This window comes from Natator depressus, chromosome 27 (assembly GCF_965152275.1).
Source record: "Natator depressus isolate rNatDep1 chromosome 27, rNatDep2.hap1, whole genome shotgun sequence".
NCBI lineage: Eukaryota > Metazoa > Chordata > Testudines > Cheloniidae > Natator > Natator depressus.
This window is the reverse complement of record NC_134260.1, coordinates 14,516,195-14,543,970: the sequence shown is the minus strand read 5'-3', so window position 1 is coordinate 14,543,970 and position 27,776 is coordinate 14,516,195. Positions and strand designations below refer to the sequence as shown.

Genomic DNA, 27,776 nt, shown 5'->3' with positions numbered 1-27,776 from the left:
TTTGGCAGAGTTACTGGCCTGGTGGGTAGGGGGAAGTAATGGGCATGATATGGCTTGATTTTAGTAAGGCCTTTGATGCAGTCCCATATGGCATTCTCATAAGCAAGCTCAGGAGATGTGGTCTAGATGAAATTGTGCACAGCTGGTTGAAAGACCAGACTCAAAGTGTAGTTAGCAATGGTTTGCAATCAAACTGGTATCTAGTGGGATCCAGCAGGTGTAAGTCTTGGGTCTGGTACCATTCAATATTTTCATTAATGACTTGGATAATAGAGTGGGGAATATGCAGATGACACCAAGTTGGGAGTGGTGGCAAACCCTTTGGAGGACTGGATTAGAATTCAAAATGATTTTGACAAATTGAAGAATTGGCCTGAATTCAACAAGATGAAATTCAAAAAAGTCAAGTGCCACGTACTTCTCTTGGAAGGAAAAAATCAAGTGCACAGCTACAAACTGGGGACTAACTGGCTAATTGGTTGTACTGCTGAAAAGGATCTAGGGCAGGGATCTCAAACTCAAATCACCACAAGGGCCACATGAGGACGAGTACATTGGCCCGAGGGCCACATCACTGACACCCCTCCCCCCGCTGCCCCCGGCCCCACCCCCACTCCACCCCTTCCCTAACCCTATTCCAACCCCTTCCCAAAGTCCCCACCCCAACTCTGCCCCCTCCCTGCCCCTATTCCAACCCCTTACCCAAATCCCCGCCTCTTCTCTGCCTCCTCCCCTGAGCGTGCGGGTCCCCGCTCCTCCCCCCTCCCTCCTGGAAAGTGCTAAGCACCGCCAAACAGCTGTTTGGCTGCGGGAAGCACCTGGAAGTAGGCAGAGGAGCGGGAACGTGGCACGCTGGGGGGAGGGGAGGCAGTAGGGGAGGGGAGCTTGGCAGCCGCAGGAAATAACTCGGGGGCGGGGAGCTTGGTGGGCCGCAGCAAATAATTCCGCGGGCCGTCGGTTCGAGACACCTGATCTAGGGCGTTATAGTGCATCACAAATTGGATCTGAATCATCAATGGCTGATCTCATTCTGGGGTATATTAACAGGATTGTTGTAGGTTAGACACGGGAGGTAATTGTTTCACTTTGCTCTGCTCTGGTGAGGTCTCAGCTGGAGTCCTGTGTCCAGTTCTGGGTGCCCCACTTTAGGAAAGATGTGGACAAAATGGAGGGAGTCCAGAGCCGAGCAACAAAAATGATCCAAAGCTTAGAAAACCTGATATGGGAGGAAAGGTTAAAAACTGGGCATGTTTAGTCTTGAGAAAAGCAGGCTGAGGGGGTCCTGATCACAGTCTGCAGACATGCAAAGGGCTGGTGTAAAGAGAACGGGGGATGGTCTAGGTTTACATGGTCCTGTCTCAGCGCAGGGGGCTGGATTTGATGGCTTCTGATGTCCCTTTCAGCCCCACATTTCTGTGATTGTCTCATAACGCTCTTAGGCAGGGCCGGATTAACGCAGGGGCTTTAGGAGCTGCAGCCCAGGGCCTCAGGCTAAGGGGGGCCCCCCCCCGCAAAAATAAATCCATAATTATAGACAGTTCAGTGGTCACCAACCCGTCAATCCTGGAGCCTCTGCCAGTCGATCGCAATCTCTGGGCCGTTAAAAATCCAGCGGCGCAGCAGGGCTCAGGCAGGCTGCCTGCATGCCGTGGCCCCAAGCCGCTCCCGGAAGTGGCTGGCTGCTGGCACATCTCTGCAGCCCCTGAGAGTGTGGGGGAGGCGGCGCCGCACGCTGACCCCACCCCCACTACCATCCCTACAGCATGCGGGCATGGGCAGTGCATGGAGACATGCTGTCCCGCTTGCCCCCAGGGGCACGCAGAGATGTGCCAGCAGCCAGCCGCTTCCGGGAGCAGCATGGGACCATGGCATGCAGGCAGGCAGCCTGCCTGAGCCCTACTGCGCTGCCGGCTGGGAGCCGCCTGTGGTAAGTTACTCCTGGCCGGAGCCTGCACCTCGCACCCCCTGCCCCAGGTCAGAATCCCCTCCTGCACCAAACTCCCTCCCAGAGCCCGCACCCCTCACCCTCTCCTTCACCCCAACACTCTGCCCCAGCCTGGAGCCCCCTCCTGCACCCAAACTCCCTCCCAGAAAGAAACTAATAAAACAGTTGTTCTGAGGTAAGAAGTAGGCTATTTTGAATGAATTGAACTATATTATATATGTTTTAAGACTGAAATGTAACCACAGAATGGCTTTATGTTGATTAAAAGGCAAGTTTAGTATAGCATTAATAGCCTCAATGCCATAATTGTGATCATTTTGTTGTAAATTAGGAAAAAGACTTGTATACAGGGGCCCCACACAATCTAATAGCCCTGGGCCCATAGGAGAGTTAATCCGGCCCTGCTCCTAGGTGGGTTCATTTCATCATCCATCCATGATTGTTAAATCTGTAACTAATAACTGGAATTGTGCATTGAATAGATCTCTTGGATTCTTTTGCCTCTTCAGAGCTAGATGGTAGGAAAGTGAGTCTTGTTACGTGCTTGTCTGTCTTAGGCGGATATGTTAGTACAGTTGGGGGGTGAGGGGGGTTACAATGAAATATTAGAACTAGAAATAAAAATCTAATTAAATAATAATGACAAACGTGTATTTGATTCCAAGCATGGACCATGGCCTGTCTAGCTCTGAGGCAAACTTAGAGGAGTGGTATATAATTGCGCAGCCATTACAAGCCCCATTTTCAAGGCTATGTGAAAAGTGGCTCTAGGCCAGTGGTTCCCAAACTTGTTCCACCGCTTGTGCAGGGAAAGCCCCTGCCAGGCCGGGCCGGTTTGCTTACCTGCCGCATCCGCAGGTTTGGCCGATCGAAGCGCCCAGTGGCCGCGGTTCACTGCTCCAGGCCAATGGGGGCTGCAGGAAGCGGCGCGGGCCGAGGGACATACTGGCAGCCGCTTCCAGCAGCTCCCATTGGCCTGGAGCAGCGAACCGCGGCCACTGGGCACCGCGATCGGCCGAACCTGCGGACGCGGCAGGTAAACAAACCGACCCAGCCGCCAGGGGCTTTCCCTGAACAAACGATGGAAATAAGTTTGGGAACCACTGATCTAGGCAGAAACTTGATGAAAAATTCCAAAAGCGAAGAGCAGTTGACTGTTTTACAAGTCAGAGGGAGAACCGAGCTGGGTTCCCTAGGTCTGAAGGTCTTTTCCGCCCTCGGGAACTCTCAACCCTGAAACGGACTCTCAAAGCCACCTCGTGGTCCTCCTTCGAATTCCTCCTTCAGTCTCTTCTCTGCTGTGATGCCTCGACAGCCCTGGACAATGGCTAGGCAGCTGGTTAGCTGTGACCATTGCTTTTCATGCTGACCAGTATCATCTCATGATTTTCTTGAGCTACCCCTGCTGTGGGAAGGGACTGCCTCTTTAATTGTATGTTTGTACAGCGCCTGGCACAATGGAGCTCTGGCCTCCAGACGTGACCGTAATACAGATAAATATTTTAAAATGAAATTTCTGCAGGCTGGTGCCCCAGGTCATTGTGTGCCGCCGTATCTGAAGTCTGAGCTGATGATCGGAAGCGATTCTAATTTTTCTGTTCGTTCCCCCTCCCCTGTAAGCCTCTGTGGTTGGTTGGTTTGTTCAAAAAGAACTTACCCGGAATGCTTTTCCTAGGCACAGCGCGGCATTCAAGGGTCACTGTTGTGTCTGGTTCTGGTGATTGGGTTACTAAAGGCCTCCGTCAGGACCAGGGTCCCTTTGTGCTGGGCGCTGTCTAGACACACAGCGTAGGTGTCAGCCCTTCGCCAAAGAGCTTCCAGCCTAAATCGACACAGAAGGAGAAGAAACTCAGGCAGTTATTAGAAGAGCTGGAAACAGAACCCAGGCCTCCGGATGCCTAGCTCTGTGTGTTAACCACTAGACCACTCTGCTTCTGCAATTAGCCTCGGACTTGAGTGCGACAAGTATCTAGGCCGGTTGATGGTTTAGGGTGGACGACCTCAGAGTGTCACCAGCAGCAGCCCTGCCGGTAAGGCACAGAATGATGCTCTGTTCTAAATGTCTGTTCCCGTACATACACGCCTCTGAGGCCGCCTGTGTCCACTTCCACTTGCATGAACCGTGTTCCACCATAAACAGAGCACTCCCCTGCCCTCTGGCTGAGAGCAGGGCAGGTCCACGGTGGGCTGATATTAAGCAAAGAAGAGATTGACACTCCGCCATTGTAGTGCACGCTACAGTCCCGTGTCACTAAGTGCAGCTATATATGGTCTTGGCGTGTTCTGCGTGTCCTCTTGCCCGGTCACCTTTCCCCGTTGGCTTGGGGTGTGTTGTGGGGGAGGGAGTTTTTTCTTTATTTGCTTTAAATATCTGGGCCATTTTGGAAGTCTCGCACCTGAAGCAGCTCCTTAGCGCTGGGCCATTGCCAGGCCGTATGGGGTCGCGTCCTGGTGCAAATTGCACCCTGCCCTCCAGATAACTAAATGGTAGCGTGTAAATGGGGCTGATCCTCCGCTAGTTTCCACCAGTGTAAATTGGGAGTGCCTTGAAGTCAATGGAGCTACACTGCTAGGACACTGGCCCGAGAGGTGAACGGACGGTGTACACGTACCTAGAGCACATGCCATGGACAGGGCACCTTGTCATTCAGTACCGTTACTTGCCAAAGGTGCTAGACCAGTAAAAACAAAACCTCTCACTGGTGCTTTGTCCATACACCCCGCATGTAAATAATGAGACAGACGGAGATTAGGGGCAAATTTTCATCATCTGTCTTTAAATGTGCACAGACAGGTTTTCACACTCAAGGTTTAGTCCATGCAAATTTGCTTGGGTTTGCATGCAGTATAGGCAGTCCCATTCCCCAGTGCAGTCTGCATGCATGTCCCCCTTCCCCTGCAGTTAGTGAAGAGGGAATTGCAGAGGCTGCATTGGCCCCTCTCTGGACAGTCAGAAACACTGAGCTAAACCTTGTTCTAAATCCACTTGTCTCTTTCTGTGTGTGCCCCTAAACTCTTCAGAGAGACTCACTATGGTCTAGTGGGTGGGGCACTGGCCTGGGCATCAAGAGATTTGGGTTCTGTTCTTGGCTCTGACCCTGACCTGCTGTGTGACTGTGGGGAAGCCACTTCCTCTGGCTGTGCCTCAGTTTCCCCTCCCACTCAGTCTTGTCTAAACCTCTTTGGGGAAACGACTGTCTCTCACTGAGTGTGCACTGCTTAGCACCAGTGCCTTTGGGTGCTACAGTAATAGAAATAATGAAGAACAATAGTAGGTAATTGAGAAGGCACTGCAGCAAGTGCTCCCGCAGGTGCAGGCCAAAGTGGTGGGAGGGAAAGGAACCTGCTTAATTTGCTCTGAATCAGTTGTTTCACCGGAACGGTGAAAGAACCACAATTTAAATTTCTTTCCTCCCTTTTCATTTCCATCAATTATTCTTTGGCTGTAACAAATTGGACTCGGTTAGAATTTATAAATTAAACAGAGCCTGGAACAGAGGCTGAACTGATCGGGGGATTGTTTTCTCTTCTTTCATGAAACATTCCTTCCCCTCCACAAAGGATAAAAAGAAGGGGGGAGGGGTGATGAGGAGGGGAGAGAGCCTGCCTCAGGGTGTAAAGGAGACAGAATTAGGATTTGACAGTTACCTCCTCCTTCCTGACTCTGCCCCAGGTCAGGATTAACCATGCGTCTTTCCTCTGTTGAGAAGCTAGTTACCCGCCACAAAGTTGCATTCCTCTGAGGAGACAAGTCAGATCTTTGCTCCAGTGGTTTGTGTGAATTCAGGGAATGAAGGCTGTCCAGGATGAAATCCCAGAGAACTCCTGGTCACCTTGAAAGGTCACCAGGCCACCTTGAAAACACAGGAACTCCAAGCCCTTCCCAGGTGCAGGGGGGTGGGGGGGATTGATTTTAGGGATGCATTTCTCAAAGCCAATTTCCAACTAATTAGCTGGTGGTTGAAATGGCCGTGGTTACAAATTAAGATGTGCAATCAAAAAGTGGCATTCTCGGTGCTTTATTCTGCACTTTGAGAGAGGAAACTCCTACATCTAGAGAGATTTGAGCTGATTTTTGCTTTTTCATCATCATTTTTTGGCTGTATTATTCCTAAATACGATTTGCTCTATAATGCTCCTCCCTAGCTGCAGGGGCAGCAAAGGCAGCGAATTGCCTTGCAAGAGCCCGTAAGGTGTTGTGAGGCTGGGAATAAGATAGAAGTGGGAGGAAGTGCAGGGGAGGACATGATCTGATTCAACAAAAACTTCCCTTGTTGCTGGGCTGCGCCGCAAGGACTGTACATCCTGGCTCCAGCTCAGTGAACGATGAAGTGCTAGGACAAGCGAATATGATTCAGTCCTCTAGCAATGTCCCGGTTTGGGTGGGAGGAGGAGGGGTTCAGAAGGCCCCTCTGGCATTCTGCGAAATGTCATGAGATCACGGCCGAGTCGGGACAGGAGTTGCTTGAAAAGTCTGGGCATTTCAGTAAATAGAAGAAATAAACTCCCTAGCCCCTCCTTCTCCTTCCTGCTGGCCCATGCTTTGGCGACCCTTGGAGGAGATGGCTGAGTGGGTCGAGTTTGGGAGAGCTGACTCTCAACGGGACATTTCTCGTCCTGCTGCCTGCACAGACCCTGGGCTTTGGCGCAGAGCAGTACTGCCAGGAGGCAGGTTAATCACATACACAGTGACTGGGATGCTCCGAAACAGCCTGGGAGGTTGGTTCCAAGAAGCTGCGGTCGCGGGTGGCGGACTCTGTGGGTCTGGTGCTAGGGAGGCAGCGAGCTAACCAGGCCGCTTGCCCAGTAACCTCTCTCCGAGGAGCTTATCTGGTTCCCGTCACCATAGGATCTGAGCCTCTCTACTGTCTTTGTCCTGCCGACAGGGAGTGGCGGTAATTCCTCATCTGTAAAATGGGGCTGAGACCTAGCGCAAGTGACTGGCCCAGGGCCACACCCAGAGTCTGGTGGAGCAGGGAACTCGCCCTAGGTCTCCCCAGTCCCAGACCACAGCCCTAACCACTGCTCTGCCCTTCCTCCGCCAGGCGCCAGCAGCTCCTCCCTTGTAACAGCTGGCGCGGGCTTGTTGTGTCGGCAGAATGAAAAGGGCTTTGACTCCAGCAAAGGGCTCCCGCCGTGCTGCGCGTCTGGACAATGTGTGCGCAATAGCCGCCAGTATTTTTAATTCCCCCCAAAAGACACCGCGTTGGGTGCTGTCTCCCGTGCGGGTGGGGACTCCCTTCATAAGCCAGCTGCCTGCCCGCCTCCTCCCACCCTTCCTAACACGCCACGACTGGGTTCCGAGGGCTGCCAGGACCGAGCGACCCAGCCGAGGAAGTTCCAAAATGGGCGGTGGCATTCGGGGCTCCTGCCGGTCTCGAGCATGTCCCGGGGGGCTTTCCCTGGCTCTGATTTGATTTTGGAACACAGCCTTCCTGTCGCCGGCTGCGGGGTGGCATTGTAGAAATCCTCCAAGCTGGGCACTCTGGAGCCACTGGCACCCATGCTCACGCCTTCCCCTCTTCCCAGAGAGCCGCTGGCGCAAAATGTAAACTGGCTCCAGCAGAAGAGCACGTGGATCTCTGCGCCACTCGTTATCCCTTATTAGTGCCCAGACGACAGAGGCATCTTGTGCCTGATCCCAACAGAGAGACACGTCGGCCACAGTTGGTGATGTTATGCCGTGAGGCGGTGTTATGTATTACTTTGCTTGCCGCGTGCTCGTGTCACAAGGGTTTGGGTGCGTAGGACCATAGACGCTGCCAGTCTGGATCAGACCCCAGCTCCATCTGCTCCAGCATCCTGCCTCTGACAGTGGCCAGTACCAGGGAGTTCAGTCGAAGGAGGCAGTTGTGGGATAATCTGCCCTCCATGGAGGTCTTACCCTGGTCTCTAATACAAATTGGCTGAAGCCCTGTAGCACGAGGTCTCATATCCCTTTCAAAAATGTTGTTGTAATTAATGATAAGAACTGTGGATGTCTTTATTATCCGTATAAATGCCCAGTACCTTTCAGAATCTTTTTGAGTTCTTGGACTCAACAACTTCCTGTGGCACTGAGTTCTGCAGTCCATGCTGGGTGAAGTTGTGTTTCCTTCTATCGATTTTTCATCTCCCACCTTTTAATTTTGTTGGGTGTCCCATTCTCATGTTACAGGACAGGGGGAACCGAAAGTCCCAATCTCCCTTAGTATCTCTGCCCCTCTGAATACACCCCATGGTCCCACTCCAGTTATTTACCCAATAAACTTGGCTCATCAGCACGTGGGATTTTCTGACCCTTTGTCTCCCCGCAGTGGAACAGAGGTGGAAGCCCAGCTGGTAACAAGGCATTTATGATTATTTATTATTTATTATTATTCCCATAGCACCTAGGAGCCCCAGTCCTGGATCAGGACCCCATCGTGCCAGGCGCTGTACCCCTAGTCTGTAGGAACCCTGCGGGCTTAGAGAGGGGTGGGAGGGCAGTACAGCTTTCCCAGCACTACAGAGCCGCCTTTCTGATGCCCCCGTGTTTGTTCCGTCTGTTAACGGAGGTGGCTAAGTACAGACCATCAGAGACCCTGACCCAAAACAACCAGCTGCCAGATAAAATATGCAGGCAGAGCGCATCATTAAATTCAGCGCCGCTGGAGCCTACAGGGCCAGCCCTTGAGAGACCACCAGGGGCCTGCCAGCTCTTCTCTCCCGCTCCCCAGTGTGGCTTGACCCAGGCCTCTTGGCCAGGGGCAGAGGAAGCAGAGAATCCATGTCAACGCAGCCTGTGTTTGAGGCTGAGCGCTCTTTGCATCAGCTTGACAGAACAGAGCCAGGAGGCCCCGTGGCCATACTGGGCTGCTCCTGCGATTCTGGGTCACTGGCTCTGCCCTTTGGAAAAACCCCTGCAAGGGAAACGAGTGGGGACTGCACATGGGTTTGGGGAAAGACGAACACCGCTCCGCACAGCAGACCTTCCCCTGGGTTGTGATCCCCACGTGGGGCCTCTTCTTGCTGTGGTTTGGGGGTGCGGGGAGGCTCTGTCGTGCTGGGGTGTTGGGGAATCAAGAATTCTGATTGGGCTGCGGTGGGGTGCAGAGGATGCGAGCAAATGTCCCTGCCGACGTTCCAGCTGGGGCCTGGAGCATGTAATGCCAGCTGAGGAGGGGCTCTCCACTCCCACCGGCGTGCTGGAGCGCTTGCCACACGTGTCACGTCGGGTTACGTTGATCGCAGGGCGCCTCCAACCCAGAAAGGAAAGAAAGGTGACAGCAAAGAAAAAGAGAGAGGGTTTAACTCATTCAGGAAATAAAGGGAAGCGTGACTTCCATTAACGGCTTCAGAAAGAGGCACCTTTCTGGCATCGCCGCCTCCGAGTCTTCTAAAGCCAGGAGACTTTGTAAAAAAATAATACTTTGTTTGGGGTTCTTCCTTTTGCCGTCTGGATTTTGAACCTTTCGGTCACACTCAGATCACGTTTGCGGGGGGGTGTTTTTCCCTCTGCAACCACAAGGGCTAGAAAGTAGAACTGGTTGGGAGTTTTCTGATACCTGTTTTTTGTTTGTTTGTTTTTTAAATCGGGGCGGGGGGGTTTGAAAACGTCCCATTTTGACACTTCGTAAAAATCAAAACGTTTCATGCCACAAAGACTTTCTGTACAGACATTTGCCATGTTCTGTTCGAATTTTTTAAAAATAAAAAGGTTGAAATCCAAACAAAACAGTTCAGATTTATTGAAATAAAATATTGATTGGCGTAAGATGGAAAAAAAATTCAGATTTTGTGAAAAATTTTGAGATTTGGACTTTTTGTCCCAATTCAGGATAGGAAAAAATGTTGAAACCTCAAAATTTTTTGTAAGGCAGGAAATTTGTCACAAGATAACATGACTCCAGGAGCTGGGGCTTTTAGAGAGACACCAGATATTGTGAAACTTGTGAGAGCTAGCAACCCTGGGTGACAATCTGGCCCCATTTGGAATCAATGGCCAAACTCCCATTGACTTCAGCAGGGCCAGAATTTCACTCCTTGCATTTGTTTCACAGTAAATCTATGTGCTAGAGATGGCATCTTCCTATCTCCGCCATAAGATCCCTTCTAGGGTATAAGCGTGTCCCAGGACGGGTAGTGTAAACGCCGGTCATTGTCTCTGTGCCGTTTCTGAGAACACAGTTCCGCGAGATTCAGGTCATTCTCACTGTGAACTGGGAAGAATCCCTCTGTGCTATCTGTAACCTGAGCCTGTGTGGACAGGTGAGAGGGCTTCTGGGCTCGGGTCCTGCCTGGAGCTACAGAGCAGGTTGGCCAGCAGGTATTTCTCGGTGATGGGAGCGATTTTCCAAAGAGCCAGCTCCTCTAAACCGTATTGCACGGAGGGAGCAGGAGGAGGCTGACGGGAGGAAGCATTCGCTGCCAAGAGGGGGTTCTGCAGGCTGAGAGGATGGCAGTGCCATGTGCGTGTCTGCGTCCCTCCCCTGAATTGTGAAAGGCTGGGAATTCCTGGGGAAAGGGAACATTTCCGATATGGAAAAACACAGGATTTGTTATTAAAACTGTCTATCACCAGAGCTTGGGGAGGAGCAGTTTATTCTGCAAACTATCCAACATCCAAACACCCTCCAATTAGGGTAAAAGGATGCTTTGGCCAAGAGCTGTTTAGAAACCCTGTCAGCTTGAAGCGATCCGTACGTGGCAGGTCCGTCCTATGAAAAGATGGCTCCTACTTGTCCCCACACACCTCTTTATTTCCCCTTTCCAACCAGCAGCAGGGAGGGATGTCCTGTGGATAAGGCACTGGACTGGGGATGCCACAGACTCCCTGTGTGACCTTGGGGCAGTCACTTAGTCTCTCTCTGCCTCAATTCCTCAGCTGTAAAATGGGGATGGTACTTCCCTACATTAGTGGAGTGCTGGATGGATAAATACATCCCAGGTTATGTAGTTCTTGGATACCAGGGGAACAGGAGCCAGGGCATTTCTTTAGCTCTTCCAAAGCATCCAGTGCCCCTTTAACTACCAAGGTAAGTGGCCAGATTTTCAAAAGAGCCCAGCGCCCAACATGCCCGCTGAAAGTCTGGCCCCAGAGATGGGTGCTGAGCCCTTGGAAATCAGGTTGCTCAGCACCTCTTGGAAGTGTTCAAGGCCTTCTGACTCAGGCCCCAGAGGAGCAGTGCCCTTGGTTCCTGATCAGACATGGAAAGGAATGCTGTAGTAAACCATGTTTATTGTGCTGAATCTTAACGTGGCTCCTGTGCCCAAAATGCCCTTGCCTTCCTGGTGAGGGCTAATTGGGAACCTCTCTGAGCAACTTATGTTCCTGCTCTGTAGAGCATGTGACGGTGCTGAAACCCAGTCGGTGATAACAAGAGGGAGCAGCCGGAGGCCTAGCTAGAAACACAAATCTCCCACGGCCAATTCGCTAGCTAATTTCAGGGTTTCCCTTTTAGCAGTTGTGGTCTCCGAATGCTTGGAAACAAGTTTAAGTTACAGGTGCACTTCTGAGAAGGCTGCTAAGAATCCTGCTGCTGTCCCAAAGAGAGCTGCGGCCCATCTGTTGTTAGAATGATTTATGACATGTAGAGTGCCCAGAAATGTGGCAGGCATGTTACAGAACGGAGAGACGAAGGTCCCTGCCCCAAACAGCTCACAGTGAGATAGGAGATGTAACGTGACAAGAAGGGGCATGGGAAGGAACACGGAGAGGTTGCAGCAAGAAGATCGCATCGAAATTCAGTTTAAGCACATACACCCCTTGGTGGGTCGGCTGGATGTTAATGGTTTGGGGTGTTGCTGCTGGGGTCATTCTGGAGTGCGTGAGTCTTGCTGAGGGGTTGGGATGGGGACTGGGGGCTGCTGGGTAAACAAAAAGGTCCGGAGTTGTCCCAGGGTTTTGGAGGGGATAGAAGTTCTCCTGCGTCAGGGCACGAGCCCGTATCTCTCCATTGATGGCCAGGAAGAAATTTCCCCTGAGAGCAAGTTACCCTGTAACGGCAGGGTTTCTTGCACCTTCCTCTGAAGTAGCGCTGGGCCTAGATGGACCCTATAGCAATTGCTAGGTGCTGTTTGCCCACCGATTCTGCATGTTTTCAGTAGGGTCTCCCCTAAGATCTGGTACCCTGTTAGCCACCACTTCCCTCCCACCCTCCAGTGGAATGCACAGTAACCTGCAGGACTGAATGTGGCTAATACCATTTTCCAGATCCCAGGGAAAATGTAAGCAGTTCCCACTTCCTGGCTAGACCAGGCTGCTCCATCCCTGGCAGTGGGTCCTAGTGGAAGGAGGTTCAGTGCAAGGACAGGGAGAGCGGAGATGAATCTTTCCTGCTGTCTGTTGGAAACTGGGTTAGCCTTTTGCGCTTCCGGACGCCTCTATTTCCCAGCCAGTAGGGTCCTCTGGACATTTCTGTTCACTAGCCCTGGAGCCAAATGATCTTTCAGGTTCTAATGTGGGCTCCTGTGAGACTGGAGGAGGAGAGCGCTTGGTGTGGTGAAAGAGATTCAAAAGACCAAGTCCTCTGTCACGCTTGCCTGAGCGCATTTTCATCTTCCGAGCCCCCGTCTTTGGTTTCATCTCAGCGCCCGGTAGCGCTAGGCGGGAGCTCAGGTATCCGGGCGAGAACGTTCTGGGACAAGGCGTCTCCTGCCAGCCTGTCTCAGATCTTTAAAAAACCCTCAGAGAGAGGAATTCGCTCTCCAGGCTGGCAGCCTTCCCCTCCCCGTTCCAAGGGCCAGCTTCCGCCAGATACAATACAGCTCCTAATCCAGCACATTCCACCCAAGTCTCTGCCCCACCTCCCTTCATCTAATTCTGGCTCCACACCAGGAACAGGTGAAGCAGGAGGCGAGAGCCACGTCTCCGCACCCCACAGGGGCTGGACACAGATGGGGCCAGGCAGCGGGGAGGTAAAAACAGGTACATGCAGGCTCCTCTCCTGAAGGATAAGCCCTGGGGGTGTGTGTGGGGGGGTGTAAATCCCTCCAGCTGTTAACGTTTCAGAGCGGTCAGGCGTCCTCGCACGCGAGCGGGTCCCCCTCCAACCATCCAGGCATCAGGCAGGAGAGGAGAACGTTCCAGGTCCTTTGCCCTCGGGGGCAGGCCTGTGCCACACCGCACCCCGCCATTCCCCTGTGCCCAGTGCCCTCCCGCTCCGAGACCGCCCCCCCCTGCCCACGCACCGCTCACCACAACTGTCCAGTGCCCTGCACACCACCACCACTACCCACAGACCCCTATACCCCCCACAAACTCCCCACTGCCCAGCGACCCCCACCACAGCTGCCCAGGGCCGCACACAGACCCCCCCACTGGCCAGGGCCCCAACACACACAGACCACCCCCACTGCCAAGCCCCCCCCCAACCTCCCACTTCCCAGCATCCCAAAACACACAAACCTCCCCTACTGCTCAGCACCCCACCCCACCCCCCACGACCCACTCCCCCATGCCCTGCATTCGGCCACACTCTCACCATGTCCGCCGGGCTGAGCCGGCAGGGTGACCAGGGCTGGCTCCCTGGCGCAGTGTGATCAGCCAGGCTGGAGCAGGAGCGGGGCTTGCCTGGGCCAGGCTCCCTCAGGACCACTTGTCTGGTGGGCCCTGCCCGAGCCCCCCGCACTGGCCAAGACCGGCCCGGTGTCTGCACCTATCCCAGGTGGCTCAGCCCCGGGGAGGCGAGTGGGGCCCCACAGGTGGGAGCCGGACCCGCACTGGGGAGCAGGGCAGACCTCTGGGACGCGACCCCCGAGAGCCTGCCTGGCCCAGCTGCGCCCACTGGCCCCGTGGCCAGCTGCCTTGCCCAGCCCGCATGGTGGAGCCCGGCTGCTGGGTGGCAAGCCCACTACAGGTGAGCAAACGCTTACACAGCAAGGCCTGGGCGCTGGACTGCCCCGGGCGAGGGGCCAGACCCAGCCGTGTGGATGGGTTAGACGGGTCTGTAATGGGCCCCTTCCCCTTGGCACCGTTGTAAACCCGGCGCCGTGTGACGCTTTAGTTTCAGCATCTGGCTCTGAACTTGCAAACAGATGGGCATGTGCCTGCCTTTACACTGGTGAGTCAGCCTGGGTGACTTCAGGGGGACCCCTGGTCTGGCAGAGTCAAGTATATGCCTGTTCGCAGCATCTAAGCCTGGGGTTCTCAAACTGGGGCTCGGGACCTCTCAGGGAGTCACGAGGTTATTACATGGGGGGTCATGAGCTGTCAGCCTCCGCCCCAAACCCCACTTTTCCTCCAGCATTTATAATGGTATTAAATATATAAAAATTGTGTTTTTAATTCATAACGGGGGGTCACACTCAGAGATTTGCTATATGAAAGGGGTCACCAGTACAAAAGTTTGAGAACCACGGATCTAAGTAACACGGAAGTCGTCACGTTTTACCTGTCCGGGTGTCGGCATGCTGGTCTAGCTCTCCTTAGTGCAGACGCAGTCGTATCCGTATATTATGATTATTATTTACTTAACACGTGTATCACAGCAGCACCTAACAGCCCCAATGGACCAGGACCCCCTGTGCAGCGCTATACACCCTCTGCCCCGCCCAAGAAACCCTATTCCTTGCCCCAAAGAGCTTACAGCCTCGATAGGAGCTTTACACCAGTATAGCTAAACCTAAATGGGAAGGAGAATAATCTCTCCTGGTAAAAGGCACGTTTAGGCTGGTGTAACTGCATCCGCACCAGGGTCGTGCCTGTTATAACGATTTTGGTAACAAACCACCTCCCCTACCCCACTTAGCTGTAGCAGGACAAAAACTGTCTGTGGGCCAAGCCTAAACATCTCTCCCTCAGAGCCGTGAAGCTGGGAGAAACATGAATGAGTGAAGTTTACAAATTATAGGCAGTGCTGGCAGCATCAATAGTTAAGGTCGACAGTAGTTAAGGTTGCCTAACGGTTTCCATGATAAGCCCCTGTTTTGTGTTGCCTCTAATGTGATGGAAGATTTTTGATGTCTCCTGAAATTACGTTGCAGAATTTTTCATCCCAAGAGGGGAGACACTTGAACTATTGCTCTATCGAGAGCGTCTCCAGCAAGAGAGATGTGGCAGACCTGCCCATGATACAGTGTGATCTGTTATGGTATTATAGAGCCACAGGAGTGACTTAATCGTTTAAAGGGGCAGTCAAGCTGGGGGAGGTAATATCTTCTCTGCACCAACTTCGGTTGGTGAGAGAGACAAGCTTCCGCGCTTGCAGAGAGCTCTTCTTCAGGTCTCAAGGGGCAGTGTCGTTTTCAAAATTGTGCATGGTAGTTTTTTGCTCACCGACAGACAGACCCTTACCACATTAAAACTTCCTTTTGACCCACCATTGTTTGTACCACAAAACCAGACTAGTCTGTTTCATTTTGACTTGTGAGTCAGTGTCTATAATAGTTGGGGGGAAATAGGCTAGTTTCAATCATCGGCTGATCCATTTCTGTTATCTGGCATCAGCTGGTGCTGGCTGCGGTGAGAGCCAGGATACTGGACCTAAGGGATTTTGGGTCTGCTCCAGGCTGGCCATTCCTTGTTCCACTTTCCATGTCCCATGTTTCCCTTTTGGGTTCAGGTCGCCAACAGCGATGCCATGTTTGGATTGCAAACGCTGCAGGAGGATGTATGGTCTTGTCTTGTTTTGTTTTGTTGGATGTTTGTTTTTTAAAATAAACGTCCATCCTTTGGAATTTACAAATGAACAGTTAATGGAAACCTTTGGATTGCTTTCTTCTGCTGAGGTTTTTCTGCCGCATCCAGCACTGTAGCACCGGCCTCATACAAAAATCGGGGAGGGGGAGGGAGAGGGGGAAATGAGACCTGCCTGCGTTGAGGTTAAAAGACGTTTCCTTTAGGTGAGATTTGTTTTCGGCTGGGGAAGGGGGCAGGAGTCTGTTTCTGAAGGCGTATAGACGCTGCAGGGATGCGGAGTTCTGTAAAGCAGAGGAGCCCAGGGTTCGGTTCCTACCTCTGCCGCAGGTGGCCGAGCTCGGAGCTGGGTTTCTCCAAAGAGCTCGTTGCCCAGATAGACACCCCAGGGGAGCCGCTTCGTTCATGACTGCTTGATACAGGAGCTGACCGCCTCTCCAAGGGGCCCTTGGCGTCTCTGGGGACCCTCCCTTTGTCTGTCTTGTAAACTCCTCAGGCCCGACGCTGCCTCTTACCATGTGCAGCAGCTGGCACACTCTCAGCTGGGCTGTCTGGGTGCTCTCACATTGCACATCATTAATCCAAATAGCAGCTCACAGTGTGGGCGATGCCTCGGCCTGAAAGGGTTTTTTTTTTGGAAGGAGGTCAGGCCTGTGGCTTGGGGGGAAATAAATCACCTGGGGAGAGACAGGCCCCTCCAGTAAATCCCCCCTCCCACCAGCCCCCCCTTTCCCCATCCAGCCCTGGCCACCGCTAGTGGCCACTGCAGCTGCTGGCAGCTGAGAGCATCTGAGCAGGCAGAGAGTCCACAGAGCAAGATGGCTGCTCCCATGTCCCAGTGAGTGTGTGCAGGGCTGCAGGGCTTTGTCTCCACACATCCCTGCCTCTCCCAGGGCACCGCTTCCTTGGGGCGGGGGGGCTGGGCTTGGCAGCAGCCCGCAGGCTTCTGCCCCTGATGCCTTGGGAAGTCGCTGGCTTGGGGCGGGGAGGGCGGGTAATTTTTGGTTTACAAGGGGTGGGGGGCTGGTTTGATTGTTATTTTCTCTATTTAAAAAAAAAATCCGGGAGGTTTGCAAGCCTGCCCCCCCCCCATCCCAAATCCTATGGCAGCTTTTCAATGGTACGTATCTGGGGGGCTGGCTATGCAGGGGGGTGGCTGTGGGGGAGGATGTTGCTCTTCTCTAAGCAGTTATCCAAACCTGGTCAGAGATCAGGAGCCAGGTGGGTATGTCAGCGGTGTGTTTGTAATCTGGCCTTTGGCTGGGATCTTTGAGGCGTGGATGTCAGGAGAGGGGCTTATTGTCTTCAAAATACATCTGCCCAAACCTCTCTCCAGCCCGGCGAAATTCGGGGGATGCCCCGGAGGGGATGGGAAAGAATTTGGTCACTTTCCCCCCCAAACACACACACCAGCCTCATCTGAGAAGGAAACATGGCTTTTGATTATCTGCCTAGTTCACAGCTGTACGGGGAGTGAGCAGACCTGGAGTTCGCCCACACCAGCTGCTCCGGATCCAGGAAATGCAGGACGAGCTGCTGCTTTTCACTGCACCTTGCCCACCCCTCGCTTTCTCCGAGCGCTTTCACTTTAGCAAGGAAATGGTTGGATGCATTTTTACCCATGTTTTAGCCCAGGTCCCCCCCCGCCGCCCCCCGGCTCTGTGCATTAGAGAGGCAAATTCTTCGGCTGATCCTTGCCTTTGGGATGGACAGTCCTGAACATATTTTTAACTCTTTTTTAGGCTAGTCCTTTTTTAGAAAAAAAACAAAACAACCTGCTTGATGCTCTTTGTAGAGGGTGAGAGGCTGTGAAGTCAGTTTGTTTGTTTTGGAGTTTGGGAGAGAGCAGAGAAAATGGAAGGTTTTATTGTGATCCGTGATTATTGTGTGTATTACGGTAGCACAGAAGTCTCAAGATCCTCAGGACTGTAGCAGCTCAGGTCCCTCTGTGTAGGGAGATACCTGGGGCTGGAGGTTCTAGTGTTGGGGGCTCAGCTGCCCCCATTCTTCTTATGTCACTTGTTCCCCCACCGAAGCTCTGCTGAGTGCTCCCAGGGAGGCTATGGAAGCGGGTCGATGCATTCGCACCCCCTGTGAGTTCAGAGAGCTAGCCATGGCCCATGCTACCATCCCAGGGAAGGCGCAGGTGGGGGTGGACGCCGGGGCAGACTAGCGGGGGGAATGGATGGGATCCAGTGCTCTGGGAGCTAAGCGAGTTTGAGGGACCCTGAGCCATCTCACGTGCTCTGAGGAGGATCAGGGTCTTTGGGGTGGAGAGACTTACCATGACTGCCCGAGTGTTAGTACGGTGAGCAGTGACGTTCCCTGTTGGGAAAGCGGCGGTTGTGGGGACTGTGAGCGGGGCTGTGTCTGTGTCCTAGGACCCAAGACCTTCTCTTGCTGGGCTACCGGCCCCCACTCTGCTGGGTCTTTCCTCCCCTGCATCCCGTGCAAAAGCTGTGTCCCGCTCAGGGAAGAGGAGTTACCTGGCACAGCACCTGGGGCCGGTTGGGAGCGGCTGCTTCTCAAGGAGAGCTTTGGTGGGGCCGCCAGGCAGCTGGAGACAGGAGACCTGGTGGAGCTTCCCCAGGCGCTGTCTGATGGCAGTGCCGAGGAGACATTTAGCAAGAAGCTTTTGGCTTTGACCCTTAGACAGGCAGGGCCATCTTGGCCTCCCAGGAGGGGACATTTCTCTCTCCTTCCCAGGGGAGCTGAGGGTGAGGCTCTTGGGCTTAAGCTGGGCAGGAAGGCTGCAAACTTTGCAGAAGAGCCTCTCGCTTTTGGAACCGTTTTTCCTGTGTGCTCGCAGCTGCACCAGGCAGAGGAGGGGACAGGAGCTGCCCCAAGGAACCCTCAGTCTTGGAAGAAAACAGAATGGCTACATTAGATTTAAAAGGATATCAACCTTCATGCTTCAAGGCACGAATACCCTGCAGTGGGGAGGAAACCTCCCCTCTGGGCAGGTGGGCCCAGTATCGGGTTTCTCTTTCCTTCCTCGGAAGCATCTGATGCTGACTGCTGTCAGAGACTGGCTCTTGGACTAGATGGACTCTAGTAGCTCCAGTCTGCAGCTCCTTTGCTCCTGCTTTAGCGCCTGCTCCAAAGCTCAGTGAAGTCTGTGGAAAGGCACTCCTGGCTTTCGTGGGCTTCGGATCAGGCCCTGAGAGGGGACAGTTCCATGTGCCATATGCGTCTAGGTGCAAGACAGGTAAATATTGTTCCTGGTACAGTTGGTGGGTGGGCAATTGCAGGAGGCATGTGCTTGTGTGGGAGGGTTTTGAACAGGGAAGAGTACCAAGGGTTAGGAGCTTTCTCCCCAGCATGAGGGGCTGTTAAGTAGCAGAGTCCAAATTCTGCTCTGCCTCCTGCCCAGAACATCCACACAGGCTTCCAGGTGGCCTTGAGGCCAGCATGGGTAAAGATGGGGCAGCACATGACAGATCAGGTCCCTTGGCCTGCCGGAGTAGAACAGCGTGAAAGTTTCCTTTGGGTTGAATGTTTTTGGCCGGCTGGAATGGCCACGTGTTGAGACCTGGGTCTCACCCATAGCACAGGTGGACTAACAGTGCTTAGCAGGTGCATGGCTCTTCACAGACATCCTCCCATACCCCAAAGGGAGGCAGGGAAGTACCATTCTCACCATGCTACAGATAGGGGAAACTGAGGCAGGTTTGCTAAGTGAGGTGAGGTCACAATGGAGAGGAAGTGACATTGCCAACATTGGAACCCAGGAACTCCTGACTCCAGGTCCGGTGCTCATCCCACTTGCCCACACCTCTGTTCACCCCTTCCCTGTCCGCACAGGTTCTGCTGTAGCTAAGTCCGTTCCGAGTGTCCATGCGGCTGGGTGACAACTCACCTATGCTGGGGGATGCCTTGCGCCTCTCTGGCATGCTCAGCTGTGGCTGTCTTCCAGTGTACTTCCCCCTCCTCGGCTGGGCTGAACTGGTTACATGTGCTTGGAGAGCAGAGACCAGTGGAGTGTTACAAAGAACAGATTTGATGAACAGGGTGATTACGGGGGGAAATTTAGAGTAGTTGGAGCCTTGGCACAATTGGCTGCCATCGGGAAATGCTTCTGTGCCAGAAGCCCCTAGGAACCGTGGCGATTCGAGGGCGAGTCTGTGTGCAAGTCACAGCCCTTTGTGTTTCAGACAGGAAATGGTTGAAGAAATATACTGACATAGGGAAAGACTTGCTAGTTCTGTGTTGGCTTAGGATTTCAGAGGTCCGGTGGGCGGGAGTGCGCAGAACCCGTAAACCAAGGGGATGTTACAGTGCTCGGCCTAGTGTCTCCTGGAGCAGCATTCTCACTGGAGCCAAGGAGAAACCAAAACTCGCACAGCATTGAGTGGGGTTTGGAAGGGGATGGGGGGGCCGCACAGTCCATAGCAGTGGCCAGCATGCACGATTGTGGCACAGATGCTACGTTCCATCCAGTAGGAAGTGGAGCTTTGGGGCACGCCCTCTCTCTGCTGCTGGAGACTCTCCCCTGCTTTCCTCTCCTGTGGGCTCAGGTTTGGAGGCAGGGCTTGCCGGTTTGATGAAAATGTTGATTATAGTAACGTCAGTTCCTTCTCTCCTTCATTCCCCCCATGCCCTTTTCCCCTGTAATGCCCCATGCTGCTTCCTTTCTCATTGTAATGAAGTAAAGTCAGCACCCAGTGAGGGGTGTTAATGGGTGGGATAACCTGCTCTCGCTGCCTTTTGAGAAATCCTAGGAGCAGATTCACCCGCTAGCCACAAGGCGTCCTTTGCAAGGGTGTCAGTGGGAAATGAGGACTGTAGACCATTGCATAGAAGACTTTCCTTCTCACGCTTGTACTTCCTTATCCCTTTCTTGAGCTGTCTGTAAAATCCCAGCACTGCAGAAGCGAGCCGCGTCTGGGCCATCCACAGAGGTGGGAACTAAATGCATTTGCTAGGGCTTCGGAGTTGCCTTTGACTTGCTCGCACGTCATAACCTAGGCCAATCGCCCAGAACTGTGAACAGCTGTAACGCTCGTCACTGCCGTGCGTGAGGTGGGAAGCCTCCAAAGGCGCTGGGGCAGTGTGTGCCCAGTAGGGACGGTAGAATGCCAAGGGGGGGCTGATGCAAAGGGGATAAAGGGAGGAGCAGCTGGATTGTTTGGGCTTCCAGACATGCTTTGTTCAAGGCCCCGTTTTCATGGCAATGAGAACCAGCCATTGGGCTGCATTATCTCATGACCTGGTGGGAGGGGGACATTGCATGAACTTCCTACTGCTGGGTGAGGCTCCATGGCTAATAGCAACACTGGGGGCACCCACATAGGCCGGCCCATGGAGTTTTAACCTAGCTCAGAGGGGTGTAGACAGTTTGCTGGAACCTTTCCATGTGCTCGCGCTCTTGCCATTATTACCCTGAGCTGCTGGTGATGGCAGCCAAGGGAATGGATGGGGTGGGGGAGGCTAGTAGAGTTGAAGTCCTGGTAGCCTGCACCTCGCCCTTGGGGATGCAGTGCAAAGCATGCTCTGGGCTAGGGTATGACTCCTTGCCTCGCCACCTCTGGATGGTGAAGGGGAGGGTCTGTTGGCCAGGGAGGACAGAAGCGTAAAGGAATCTCTCTGAGTGGTCGGCCTGTCCAATGGCGGCTGACACTCAGTTGGGCGCTCTCTGCGGTTGTTTAGTGCCGCCGTAACCCGGCGTTAAAGACAAGAATAAGTAATGAGCTAAGACAAAGGTTTGCCAGCGCCCTAATCCCTCTCCCCTTGTCTCTTTCATCTCCAGTCGAACCAGGAAAGTGGTACTAGACCTTCCTTACTAAATTAAATGTAGAGGCTGCTCCTCCAAGGGAAAATTCAGTTCATCCGTAGTGTTTGATTTCCCAACCACAGCAGTATGGTGCCTCCAGGGAAAAAGCCAGCCGGGGAAACTTCCAATTCCAACAAAAAGTGCAAGCGCTATTTCAATGAGCACTGGAAGGAGGAATTTACGTGGCTGGAGTTTGACTATGAAAGGAAACTCATGTTTTGCATAGAGTGTCGCCAGGCACTGGTGAAGAATAAACACGGCAAAGCGGAGAATGCCTTTACCGTGGGCACGGATAACTTCCAGCGCCATGCTTTGCTGCGGCACGTCACCTCTGGAGCTCACCGCCAGGCACTGGCGGTTAACAGAGAGCAGCTGGCTTTTGAAGCTCGCGTCCATAACCACCAAGAGCTGCGCTCCGTCATCAAGGTGGACGTGAACCCCGCCAAGATCGCTGTCCTCACCACCGTGTACTGGATGGCTAAGGAGGAGATCCCGGACGAGAAGTGCTCCTCGCTGCTTGAGTTCCAGAAGTTCAATCTCTGCCAGGCGTTGCTGACCTCGGAGCACAATGACTGTTACCACCCCAGCAGCGTCAAAGAGATGCAGGTGTGTGTCAGAGCCGGGCACTGTTCGGTTGTGTTTTCTGTCCTTGTGCTTGATCGCAATGGCTTTGGGCTGCCCCCCCTGCTGGCGACATGCCCACCAGTAAAGACACCTTAATGCCCCCAGTTCAGCAAAGGCCTGACACTCATCTCCAGCAAAGCACCTGGGACCCAATTTGGGAAAAACATCCCTGTACACAAAAGCTCTTTGCGTGTGCTTTACCTAATCAGTGGGACAGGAGCATGTACTTAAAGTTTTTAAAGCATTCCGGATTCGGAGCCATAAGCACATGCTCCAGTCCCACTGGACGTGTCCCTAAGTGCTTTGCTGAACCAGGGTCTAAGAGCCACCTTTTAACAGGGAGCCTCCTGTCTTAAAAAACTACTTGAAGGTGTCCACCATGTAGGTTCTGGTATAATTTTATGGACCGTTAATCCTGATGCCTGGCACTCTTACTGTGCTCTATGTTCTCCTAGTGCTCTGCCGGCGTTACCTAATCAGTCCTCACCAAACTCACTGGGAAGTGGGTAAGTAGTAGTGTAGCCCCATTCTACAAGTGGGGAATCTGAGGCACGGGCAAGTTAATGCAACTGCACAAGGCCACTCAGCTGTTCAGGGCCTGCAAAAGGCCTCGGCTTATTTGGTGCATAGGTCTTGTTCACCGGCCTCTTGCAAACGGGTGAATTCCCCCTTGGGGAATAGTGGCAGAGTCGGGGCAAGAACCTATGAGTTGCTTGTTGGCTCAGTCCATTAAGCCATGTGGCCTCTTGGTCTACACTAAACCTTCACATAAAACCACTTGCAACTGGCGATCCTTCCTTGGTGTTCCTTTGGTGTGGAGGCTCAAGACAAGTTTCTGAGTATTAAAAATTGATGCAACATCTTGTTGGTGTCGACAGCTAATTAGGCAACGAGGGCATTCCTAGGAGTTCGTGGAAAGTGATAGAGTCCATCAGAGACTGGCCTTTGTCAATAAACAGGGAGTTTTGCATTTGTTCACATGCGTTTAGTGTACATGGGCAGCCAGTGGACTTTAGAAGGAAGTGCAAAGAATCCATTTTTAAAATCGGAGACATTTTTTTCCTCCCTCCTGTTTGAATGTGCCAGATTTCACAGTAAATTAATGATGAATATTTTAATGATAAAAGCTCAAGAGATCAATTAGCGTACCAGAGCACCGTGGGGGTTTTTTGTCCTTTTTTTACCCTAAACTGGGTGATCAGGAAGATCAAGTTGAAGGCAAAGAGTTCAGAGAGGATTTTCTTAATTTTACAAATGTTTCATGCCTGTTAAAATCAAATTAAGTTGTAGTGAATTTTGGCTGTTTGCCAGTCATTTAGCTAAATAAAGAGCCCTATTTTACTGCAGCTAAACTAACCCACTAATTAGATTTCTCAGCCTCTAATGGTACTTGCAGCATTTGGGGAAAAAAAAGGATTTTTTTTTTCAAATCAGTGGTATTTTAATAAAAAGGGTCAAATGGAATTAAGGAGAAAAAGACACCATGAAGTTTCATGGCTTCTTCAGCATGTGATTTGTTTTTAAAGCATGAGAGTAACTGATGAAATTATAACAAAATAAAAAAGCAGGTCTTAGGTATTTTAATTATACTCTAACGAGGATGAGATTCAGGAGTCACTATGAAGGGTAAGGGGGGAGATTGAGGAATGCATTCCTATTTGGGATCCCACCTAAGCAGGTGCTTAATGTTAAGCATGTGTTTATGGCTGATTGAAATCAATGGGACTTAAGCACAAGCCTAAAGTAAAGTATTTGCTCAGGTGCTTTCCTGAACAGGAGTGTTAGCCTGAGTTTTCAAATACCATTTTATCAAAACAAGCAGCAAGTTCCCTTATTTAAAAAAAGGAAACCAATTTGGGACAGAGACTTCAATTTCCTGTATGTTTGTTCAGCAGTGAGCACAAAGCGGCCCTGCCTAGTTGAATCCTGTGGGCACTCTCACGGTATAGATATTAATGAATAATACTGCCGTATTTTATAGTAATTGGCAAGAACAGCGCTGTATCAGTGCAGCGGATCTTGGGTCTGATTTACCGCTCTGACGCTGGCGTGAAAGGAGAACAAGGCCTAAAGAGACAGTAGAGTAGGATACAGTCGCTTTTCTCTTTTTTAAATAAAGGTTGCCTGGATAATTGTCCTCGTAGTTTCCATGTAAAAGATTCTGCTCGATGCTGCTCTGTCACCCCAGTGTAAATCCGGAGGGAGTCCTGTGGAGTTACTTCAAATTTAGGCCCCAGTTCAGGAAAGCTCATTTATTCAGGGGGGGAGTTTAAGCGTGTGCTTCTCTTTGAGCATGTGCTTCAGAGTAAAATTTTCAAATGTGCCTAAGTCTCACTGACTTCCATCGACTCCTAAGTGACCTAGGAACCAAAAGGTAACATTCTGAAAGCACCTAAGTCCCATTTCCAAAAGTGATTTAGGCACTTAGGAGCCTAAGTTTCACTGAAAGTCAGTGGGGTTTAGGCCCCTAAATCACTTAAGCCACAATTTTAAAGCAATTTAGGCACCTAGCTCCCTTTAAACATCTGGATCTTGGAGCAACATTTTTTAAAAAGTGCCCAAGTACCATTGATTTTCATTGACTCCTAAGCCACTTGTGTGCTTTTGAAAATGGGATTTAGGCTAAGTCATTTGGGTACATTTTGAAAATTTGACCATAAGTTTCATGGAAAGTCAATGGGACTTAAAGTTAAGCCCATGTTGAAATGCTGTCCTGAATCAGGGCTCTACACTGGGTTAAGTGAGATCAGAGTCAGGACACCTTGCAGCTTTTAGGGGTATTTTTAAGCATGGTTCGAAATTCATTTTAATTTCTTTTTTCCCCCTGCCCACCCCGATGCTGCTTCGTTAACTGGCTCAGGCAGCGATCGTTAAAGTCCTTCACAATGAGGACAGGCACAAGATGAAAGCCTCGCCGTTCGTTGGGCTGGTGGTGGACGAGATGGTCGACATTCTGGAGCACAGGAACCTGGTCATGTTTACAACCACCATCTCCCCGTGCGACGGGCAGACCTCCATCACATTCCTGGGCAGCTTTGAGCTGCCAGCTGGGGAGGCCTACACTGTGGCGGACAAAGCGGTCGAGGTGATGCACTCTTTTGGCGTTCCCACCGTGAAGATCACGTGGCTCAGCTCTGAAAGCTCTTCCCTGATGGCCGATAGGCTGAATGGGGTGGGGACCAAGCTGAAGTCCATCTGTCCTCTTCTCACTGAGATGCACTGCATGTCCCACGGGAGCTCCCTGCTGCCAGCTGAGAGTGTTGTAAATATCGACTATGTCCGGAAATACGAGACCACGGTGGACGCTGTCTACCGACTCTACTCCAACTTCAAAGGGGAGAGCAACAGCCTCCAGGAGCTGCAGAGTGTCCTGGATCTATGCGAGATAGACCTGGAGGGCCCCAAGACCATCCACTGGACTTCCATCTTCCCAGCTGTGGAGGCAATTGACTCCTCATGGCCTACGTTGGTGCTTCTTCTGGAGAGTGAGTCGCAGAGGTCCCCCGTGGCGTTTGGCCTCTGCGAAGAGCTCAAGAAGTTCCAGTTCGTGGCTTTCACAAAGATCCTCCTGGATGTCCTCCCCGTCTTCCAGAAGCTGAGTCGGTTCCCCCAGATTGAGGACTTCGATCTCTCCATCCTGAAGCCCATCGTCTCTGCCACCGCCACCACCCTGCAAGCCCAGAAGACCACGAGCGGCCAGAATTTCCAGGAGTTCCTCAACGAGATGAATGAGCATCCTCGAGAGGACCGGGAAGATGAGAGCCGTTTCTACTACAAGGGGGTGGAGCTTGCCAGCTGCTCCAAGTTGCACCTGAAGAACTTTGAGCACTTGAAGGAGACCTACCTCGAGAGTGTGCGGGGCAACTTGCTGGATAGGTTCCCTAGCCACGTGCTTGAGGCTGTCAACTCCTTCTCCGCCATCTTTAACCCCAAGTGCTACCCCCAGTCTTTGGATGATATCAGCAGCTACGGCATCACCGAACTGAACTTCCTCTTGCAGGCTTATTCCCGGGTGGTGGTGAGTGAAAGGGCACTGAACGATTTCCCTCTTTTCAAACGGATAGTGTTCAGCCTCAGCCAGTTATCCTTCAAGGACCTGTGCATCAAGCTGGTTTACAGCCATTCCGAAATGCACGAGCTCTTCCCGGACTTTGCTGTCCTGGCTGCCATTGCTCTGGTCTTGCCTCTTGGCTCGGTGCTCTATGAGAAGATCAACCGGGGCCGGGCACTCATGAAACGCAGCCAGTGGCGCTATGCGAAGGACTCCAGCCTGTCCAACTTCATGAAAATCGCTATAGACGGGCCCACCATGAACGAGTTTGACTTTGCGTTAGCCATCGAGTATTACGAAAGTCTGAGAGAATCCGACTTCATCATGGCACAGGTTCAATAAGATGAAAGCCAAGCCACCTTTTGGGGTGATTAACTGTGAAAATACGAAATATTTTTGACTCCAAGATAATGTTACCCTGCTGATAGGGTGTGAGGCCTTACATTTAAGCAAGAATATCTAAGGGTTGAGTTTTGTTTTGTTCTCATTATTACGATTTTCCCTTTGCTTTACCACTCTCATCTCTTCCATCATTTCCGATCAGCCAGCCACACAAACGCGCTACAGAATCTAGGGCTAAGTGTGGAATGTTGCAAGAGAGTTCTGTTCAGCGCCGGGAACTTTTGAGCAAGTCCTATTGTGAAGCAGGACAAGGGAGCTTTTTCTTAAATTCATTTCAGTCCTGCTATCTCAAAAGAAATTTGATTGAATTGGCTGAAATGTTTAATATCCATTTTTCCTGCTGGTTTTAGCCACACTATTAAATTTCAAATTGTGTTTAGGTTCACTTTATCTTTCCTTCAAAAAAAAATCTCATATCTTGAGCTCAAACATAATGTTGCTTACGCACACCGTTCCTGGCAGCTTTCTCTTGATGTTCTGTTCTGCAAAAAATATCCAATTTTTTCTCTTTGCAGCCTAGAGAATGAACACTGAAGAGACAGCATATCTTTCTGGGTCCGTCACACATCTCATCTTGCCTAGCAGTGTCTTGTTAAAATTCCTTGCACTGAGCACAAAATATTTTTAGTGTTGGAATCAGCTCATGATCCTTACAAATTCAAGTAATTTGGAGAGTGATTTTGTAATCACCAAGGAAATAGAAACTTTTAAATGAATCCTTGTGTATATATGTTTGTGTGTATATATATAAATTTATATAAATATAGATATATATTAAATAAATATATCTTCACTTTCCTAGTGTTAAAGTACAAAGATATCTAAAAGGACTTCGATTTTTTTTTTTTTGGTGCAACGACAGAATAAATTATATACAAGGGTCCAAAAAAGTAATAAACAGTGAATTCCTGGTCTTTTCAGAACAGTGCATTGTCCCTAACCTTTCCGTTGCAGTCTAAGCCTTCTGCAATCTTACAACCAAAGAAAATGTCCTTTAACATTTACCTTATGGACAAACTTGAGTTTTGTTTCTATTGATTTTTTTTTTTAAACGTTCCCTCGCCTTGGAGCGAGTGACATTGGGACAGTCAAGTGTAAGACGGCTCCTCTGTTGGTATGGGGTCGGTACGCAAGTTTTTAACCTTTGTAACCATGTCCGGATAGAGTCTGTGTTGCATGGCATGTGTCCTCTTTGTTAATTACATGGGCTTATGTTTGTTTTTACCTTACTTGCGGTGTTTTTCTTAGTTTGGGGGAGGGAAGGGGGAGAAGACCCTTATTACTGGTTTTAATTTGCAATAAAGTCAAAACATACATCTAAAGTATCACGTCATTTTACTGCTTGTGCACCCTGACGGCTGTGCTCGTTTAGCAAAGGATTTGG

The 27,776-nt window shown here is 51.4% G+C and overlaps 2 protein-coding genes across 6 annotated transcripts in view; both read left to right on the top strand.

Moving 5' to 3' along the window:
- ZNF385C (zinc finger protein 385C) overlaps positions 1-27,776 on the top strand; it is a 194,551-nt gene that overhangs the window by 117,745 nt on the left and 49,030 nt on the right. The gene's annotated exons all lie outside the window — the stretch shown is intronic.
- C27H17orf113 (chromosome 27 C17orf113 homolog) lies at positions 16,343-27,013 on the top strand. Its single transcript, XM_074940634.1, has 3 exons — positions 16,343-16,380; positions 21,292-21,921; positions 24,800-27,013. The coding sequence occupies exons 2-3, from the start codon at positions 21,403-21,405 to the stop codon at positions 26,330-26,332; spliced, it is 2,052 nt and encodes a 683-aa protein (XP_074796735.1). The 5' UTR covers positions 16,343-16,380; positions 21,292-21,402; the 3' UTR covers positions 26,333-27,013.

Bases quoted from the DNA above. Each gene is read 5' to 3' on its own strand.
- C27H17orf113 (XM_074940634.1), top strand. From the start codon at position 21,403: ATGGTGCCTCCAGGGAAAAAGCCAGCCGGGGAAACTTCCAATTCCAAC. The intron at 21,922-24,799 runs GTGTGTGTCAGA...TAACTGGCTCAG, and splicing joins GCAGCGTCAAAGAGATGCAG to GCAGCGATCGTTAAAGTCCT.